Source organism: Mobula hypostoma, chromosome 2, assembly GCF_963921235.1.
Source record: "Mobula hypostoma chromosome 2, sMobHyp1.1, whole genome shotgun sequence".
Taxonomy (NCBI): Eukaryota; Metazoa; Chordata; class Chondrichthyes; order Myliobatiformes; family Myliobatidae; genus Mobula; species Mobula hypostoma.
The window spans coordinates 39016953-39024582 of NC_086098.1; the positions used below are offsets into that span (position 1 = coordinate 39016953).

The following is a 7630-nucleotide window of genomic DNA, read 5'->3' on the forward strand; positions in this document are numbered from 1 at the left end:
TGGTTTTATTACTATTTATTATTTATGGTGCAACTGTAACAAAAACCAATTTCCCCCGGGATCAATAAAGTATGACTATGACCCTTGCTGGGAGTCATGCTCACATGGAACAACAATACAAGCACACATGCACAGCAAAAAATACAAGTCCTTACGCTCTAGCTGCCCTTCTCTTTGGTCGTCCACTTGCTTTTAGGTCTTCGTCTGCATCTCTTTGCTCCAATAACGTTTGCACAAGTGGTTTCAAAAGCCCATGAGTATCTGTGTTCGCTTCTGGGGCTACCATTTCACTCTTAGGTTTTCTTCCCCGTTTCTTCGGAATCTTCACTGGTTCAGACATTCTTTTCTCACTGGTTTCACCATTCTCAGTATCAATGCACACCTCTATTGAGGAAATTTTCAGCCCAACTCCTTCAGAAGATACCGGTTTTGCATTCTTAGGTTTTCTTCCTCGTTTCTTTGGGATCTTCATTGATTGAGACACTTCAAAGTCACTGTCACTTCCATTCCCAGCATTATGACAAGTCCTGGTTGATGGTGTTTGCGGCACATCTCCTTCAACAGATGCTGCTTTTACATATTTGGGTTTCCTTCCTTGCTTCTTTGGAATCTTCATTAAATCATGCATTCCCATCTCACTGTCGCCACCATTTTCAGCACTTGTACAATTCTCCGTTGATGGTGTTTGAGTCACTGCTTCTTCCACAGGCTCTGCTTTTGCGTTCTTAGGCTTCCTTCTTTGTCTCTTTGCAATTTCCATTTGTTGAGGACATTCTGCCTCTCTCTCACCTCCATTTTCAATGTTACTCTGACTTAGAATTTCTTTCACAGGTACAACTGTGGCACTTTTAGACTTCCTTCCCGGTTTCCTAGGGATTTTCACAGGAACTAATCCTGGAACTGAATCTATTTCACTGGAACTACCATTGGTAGAAAGGTTAGAAAGATCTACTGCTGGACTACTCATCACGTTACTTTGAGTTTCTTTGCATCTCCCCCTTTTTTTGCCAATATTTTGTTGTAAAGGTAATGTAACAGGAGTGAACTGAGACTCGTGTTCCAATTTACTTGGGGCTGCACTACTCTTGTCCGCATCAGAACATTTTAAATGATCAGACAAATGTCCTTTATTTGAATGCCTTTCTATCTGACATGTGTTTTGTTGTGAAACCAGCAGAGAATTAGGTAGGATATTGGTATCATTTGAAGAGATCTCTGCTTGCGTCATGGTACCCTTAACTATTGCGGAATGGGCATGTCCAAAAGAGTGATGTACAGGTTTGCATCTTTCTCTGTTATTGCTTTGTGGCAAAATGGTTTCAGAATCCTTTTCTGAACTCTCGTTTATATCACCCATTAGAGGCTGCACTGATGTCTTAAGAGCAAGCAATGATTTTGCAACATATTTGGTTATTTCAGGTTCAGTCGAAATATCCTCATTTTTATTGCCCCCTATTTTTAAGTGCTTACAGCCTACTTCTGTAATACCACAAGTACTCATACAACGTTTTCCCAAATGGAGACCGCTCTTGTCCGCAATGCCCAATTCAAAAGCACTGGATAAAGGTTCCAGTCCATTGGTATTCACACGAGATGTGCTGTCTGCAGAACTTTGTGCCGTTTCTAGGGATGCAACTTTTTTTTGTGCTTCTTCTGTATCAGCCTCACAGGTTTCCTGAAGATTTGGTTCCATAAATGTATTTTCCTCTTTGTACACTTCAGGCAATTGATCACCTCAGGCTCAGCAATTTCATTAAAATCTAAAAAAAAATAGAAAAAATCAGAATTTAAATCTGCAGTATGTACAGCATTATTGCACAATAACTTTAGCTTATTTTTTGGTTTTGCATCTTAACATCTGAATTCCAACTTTCACATTAAGCGGGCTAGCAGTAACTAATTGCATCAAATTCACAGATAGTTTCCGAATAGTACTTATTATTGACTTTTTGATTTTAGCAGTGATCAAAAACTTTTTTGAAATAGCAACAACTTGAGAATTCAATAGGTGTGATCTGGTAGTTTGAATCCACTCCTTTTACAGCACTGACTGCATTTAAGTAACGTCTAGGCAAGTAATTGAATCACCCAGGCTATGGGCCACAGCTAGGAGCTGCAAGATGGGATTAATAAGGAAGAATGTCCACCGATCAGTATAGACACAGTGGACTGAACACCCTGTTTACATAGAGATGAAGACCCGTATTTTCACAGAGAACATTGTTTGACTGTGTGGTGCCAGCATTGCATAAAGTGGGGTTGATTTAGCTCATTTTTATTTGGAGATACAAATTAGAAAAGGGCCTTCTGGCCTACTGAACCGCACTGTCCAGTAACCCATCTATTTAAACCCAGCCTAATCACAAGACAATTTACAACGACCAATTAAAGCACCAACCTGTACGTCTTTGGACTGTGGGAGGAAACCGGAGCACCTGAAGGAAACAGTGGACGGGGATAATGTATAAACTCCTTACAGACAGGGTCGGGAATTGAACCCCAGAGTCCGGAATGTCCCGAGCTGTAGTAGAGTCACACTAACTGCTACGCTAATAGTTCAAAACTGGGTATCTATCAGCAGCACAGGAGAACAAAGGAGAGAAGAAAAATGCTTCATCAACAAATTAATTCTCAATAATAAATCCTAAAATGCACAGAAAAGTTTTGAATAGATGATTGATCTCAGTCCTCCTGAATGCAACACCATCCAATTTTTCACCCAAATCAATTAATGCAAGATAATAAAGAGAAAGGAATAAGCATACTTGATATTGACCATAAGACACAGGAGCAGAATTAGGCCATTTGGCCCATTGAGTCTGCTCTGCCATTTCATCATGGCTGATCTTTTTTTTCTCCTCCTCCTCCTCCTCCTCCTCAACCCCATTTCTTGGCCTTTTCCCTGTAATCTCTGATGCCACATCCAAACAAGAACTTGTCAATCTCTGCCTTAAATACGCCCAATGACCTGGCCTCCACAGCTGCATGTGGCAACAAATACCACAAATTAATCACCCTTTGGCGAAAGAAATTTCTCTGCATCTGTTTTGAGAGGGCGCCCCTCTATCCTGAGGCTGTGCACTCTTGTGTTAAACTCTCCCATCATGGGAAACATCCTTTCCATATCTACTCTGTCTGGGCCTTTCTACATTTGAAAGGTTTCAATGAGATTTCCCCCCCCCCCCACCAATCCTTCTGAATTCCAGCGACCAGAGAGAAAGCCTTCAAATGCTGCTCATATGATAACCCTTTCATTCCTGGAATCATCCCTGTGAACCTCCTCTCAACCATCTCCAATGCCAGCACACCTCCTCCAAGATGAGGAGCACAGAACTGTTCACAATACTCAACGCGAGGCCTCACTAGTCCCTAATAAAGCCTCAGCATCAAACCCTTGCTCTTGTATTCTAGACCCCTTGAAATGAATGCTAACAGCAAGGATTGTGAGCCATAGCAACAAGTCATCGCTGTCTGGAATGACAGCCCGAAACTAAATGCGCCCCAAAGTTTTCCAGTGCAGTTGTAATACTAACATCCAAAGTGAAAGTTTGTCAGATTTTGTCCTGTCCATAAATCAGGACAGAAAGAGTCCAGCCACCACTGTGCCAGGCTGCCCACAATTATCAGCAAAAAGGATCAGAATTATGTGGAATTGAGACTGAGCAGCAGTTATTTAATTAATGCATGAATATTGCTTGATGAGATGGTCAAAGGTGCTTCCATAACTTTGCTGATAATTGTGGGCAGCCTAGCACAGTGGTGACCAGGTTCAGAACAGGCTGAAATGTGGCGATCAGTACTCACACCACCCACCTCCCAATGTGAACATTGAATAATACAACCCCATGGCCCATCAAATAAACATGGGTGCCTACCACAGATCCATAACCTGGCAGCATCAGAAGAAATCCTTCTATTAACAATTAGTAAGTGGTACCTGTCAATTCACTAACAAATTGTGGGGTTAAATCCAGCTGCACAGCCATTGATGCAGATTGCTTTGTTCCAATTTTTATGCATCTCTTTATAGACCATAACCATTATTCTGCTAGATGGCAGAGCAATCTTGAAGGGCAAGAGAACATGCTTCTGCGCTTACTTCTGATGTTCTTGCAGCCTATGCAATCAAAATTGCTTAAAATCTACGTTTATGAAAAGTTGACTCATTTTCCCTCAGTTGGACAGTCCAAAGCAGGAAAAATGAAATCGGCTGGTGTTGTTCTTTTCAGAATGCCCGTAAAGAGTTTCAATTTGCACGTAGCTATGAAGTATCAGTTATGTCTGAAAACACCACCCAAGGGACATCCAATAACCGAATTCCCGACTGTAGCAATCACGCTCTATACAAACGAATTGCAAGGGGAAAACATTAAATAGCCGGGGGGGGGGGGGGTAGTAAAATAGCGAAGGAAAGGGAAAACGGGACGGATTCATTTCAATAGTCCAGTCAGTCGGCTACTTGCTCAAATCATGGTTGAATTGCACACAATGCACATAGGTACTGTGTGCAGTTTTACTGCGGCCTTCTCAGGTTTTGGCAGCAATATATTAAACAAATGGAGAGAGACAGGCAGGCAGGATGGCTCGTTTGGGTGGAGAAACAGACGATGTAATCTCCTCCACAGCAGGCACCGAGGAAACTCACCACTCGGTGCCGGAGGGAGTGACAGGCCCACTCCAACCGCCTCAATCAGCTCTGTCCAGACAAACGGTAAGCTTTAATACCTTGTCTCATCGCACCCCGCGTCCGCAGGCTCCCTCACTGAACGGACGAGGACGAAACAACGGCTTAGTGTCGGATACACGTGGAGCTTTCAGCTACCCGTCGTTATATTGCGTATGCTTCCCCCCCGCCTTCCTGACGGGCCATTCAACGCTGCGATCGCTGCCAGCACCAGCGAAGGTACCAAACGAGCCACCGTCCTGAGGCAAGGACCGACACGGAGATTCACATCCGGATTGGAGCAGTTGATGACGTAGGGAAATCAGACGCGCGTAACCAGAAGGGTACCTCAGGGTGCGCGCGGGGTGGGTGGGGTGGGTGGTGCGAGTTTAAACAGCCATGCCCACCCTCCGAAACCGGCCGAATGCACCCCAAGCATGCGCATTGCCTCGCAGCAAAACTGCGCATGCGCTGCGGCGCACGTGGTGCGTGTAGGTGTTGCGCGCTTCGCCCGCTGCTTCTGCCCTCAGGTACAGAATTCTAAAGCCTTACGCACTAAATCAAAGCGCCTATCATAAGATAAAGTATAGGAACAGGAATAAGCCATTTGGCCCATCGAGTCTGCTCCGAGCCATTTCCCTCTCAGCCTCAATCTCCTGCCGTCTCTCTGTATCCCTTCATGCCCTGACTAACCAAAAATCAATCAGCCCCTGCCCCGAGTATACCCAGTGACTTGGCTTGCGCAGCCGTCAGATACACCACTCTCTGGCTGAAGAAATTCCTCATCTCTGTTCTAAAAGGACACCTGTCACTCTTAAGAGATTGTGTCCTCTGGTCTTCCCCACCATAGGAAACATCCATTCCATCGAGGCCTTTCAACATTCAGTAGGTTTCAATGAGATCCTTCCTCATACTTCTGAATTCCAGTGAGGCCCAAAGCCATCAAACACTCCTCATATGATGAGCCTTTCAATCACTGAATCAATTTCATGCTCCTTTGAACCCGCTCCAATGTCAACACACGATTTCCTAGATAAGGGGCCCCGAAATGCCCATAGTACTCCAAGTGAGGTCTCACGAGTGCCTTAACGTTACATCCTTGCTTTCATATTCTAGTCCTCTTGAAATGAATGCTAACATTGCAAAAAGAGAGCCTTGAAATCAGGAGACAGGAAGGAATTGAAACATGCGGAGGGAGCTAAAGGAGATCAAGGTGGCTAAAGCAGAATGTAGGAACTAGCTGGAGATTAAGCTTAGGCAGAGTAGTACACAGGAGGTGTGAAGAGACATGAAGAACATCACTGGCTTTAATCAGCCCAGGTGCAGAGCCTTGGAATGCAGTCATGAGTGGGCTAATGAGTTAAACCAATTCTTCAATAGATTTGACAATTGTCCTCCTGTTCACACCCCCCTCAGCACACCAGCCCAGTTGCTGAGGCACTTAATGCTCCCTCAGCACCAACACCTCCTTTTCTCTCTCCTACCCCCCCCCCCCGGCCGTTCAACACGTGGATGAACAACAGGCTCCAACGTCTACACCCCCTTCTTTCCCTGCAGTTAATCTGAGTCACAGCTTGGAAAGGGTCCCGACTGTGTGGTGTGTGTCCCAGTACCCAAGAAGGGCCAACCAAAAGTCTTAAGTGACTACTGTCTAGTGGGCCTTGACCTCATACATCATGAAGACCATACAACCCTCATTGCTGGGGGAAAAGCTCTGTTCAATGCAGGTTGGCACTTCTACTGTATCCTGAATAATGGACTACCTGAGTGGAAGAGCAGTTTGTATGGGTTCAGAGCTGTGTGTCAGACATGGCTATAAACAGCGCTGGGGTCCCACAGGCTCCCTTCCTGTTTACTCTGAATACTTTAGGCTTTAGATACAACACTGAGCCATGTCATCTGCAGACATTCTCTGATGACTCTGCAATAGCTGCATGTATAAAGGAAAGAAAGGATGAATACAGGACACGTGGTGAAGGACTTTGTCGAATGGTGCAAGCTGCATCATCTGCAGCTCTACATCAGTAAGACAAAAGAGATGGTGGTGGACTTTAGGTAGACCAAGCCTGCACTGCTCCCTGTTACTATTGAAGATGTGGATGTGGTGAGGACCTAGAGGTACCTGATGGTGCACCTGGATGACGGACTTGAGTGGAGCACCAACACAGAAGCAGCATACAAAAAGGGCCAGTGTCACCTCTACTTCCTAAGGAGACTGAAGCCCTTTGGAGTGTGCAGGTCTCTCCTTCACATGTTCTACCAGTGATTGTCACCAGTACAATTTTCTATGCAGTAGTGTGCTGGGGCAATGGCATCAACACGGTTGATGCCAACAGACTCAATAAACTCATTAGAAAGGCTGGCTCTGTTATAGGAGTCAAACTGGACATACTGGAGGCTGTGGTAGAAGAAAGGACTCTGGAAAATCCTAGCAACTCTGGACAATGTTTTTCACCCTTTGCATGCCAACATGAACAGAGAAGCATTTTCAGTAATAGACTAAGACAACTGTGCTGTTCCAAAGAGCACCATATGAGGTCATTTTTACCCTTGGCCATTAGACTCTTTAATGAGTCAACCTATAGATGGGGAAGTGATGACCTGCTAGACTGTTATTAACTTCTGATTACCAGAGGTCTGTTTAAGTTCTGTTTAGCTCTGTTGACCACACCTTGCTATTGTGGACACCCTGTGCAATACTGCCAACACTTCTTATCTGGTCAGTGTGAACGTGCACCCATTACTGTATATTATGGTAATTCTTGCACTACCATCTTTTCAGTGTGATCTTGGAAATCTTGTAATCTTTGATTTTTTAAATCTTATGCATCTTATTTTTAAGATAACTAATTTTTTTAGTCTTTCTTACTTCACTTCTAATATTTGTTTATCTGTGCACTTGTAATGCTACTGTGACACTGTAATTTCCTTTGGGATCAATAAAGGATCGATTTAAATATGCATTAT

General features: G+C 44.2%; 1 protein-coding gene across 2 annotated transcripts in view; it reads right to left on the reverse strand.

Annotated features, from left to right (window-relative positions):
• Nucleotides 1-5020, reverse strand: part of gtf3c2 (general transcription factor IIIC, polypeptide 2, beta) — a 115111-nt gene extending 110091 nt beyond the window's left edge. For both annotated transcript variants that reach the window (XM_063035855.1, XM_063035862.1), the window contains exons 1-2: nucleotides 4726-5020; nucleotides 156-1760 (exon numbers count right to left, since the gene is read on the reverse strand). In XM_063035855.1, the coding sequence (XP_062891925.1) occupies nucleotides 156-1693 (1538 nt within the window). In that variant the 5' untranslated portion in view covers nucleotides 1694-1760; nucleotides 4726-5020. The remainder of the gene's footprint in view (nucleotides 1-155; nucleotides 1761-4725) is intronic.
• Nucleotides 5021-7630: the final 2610 nt, after the last annotated feature.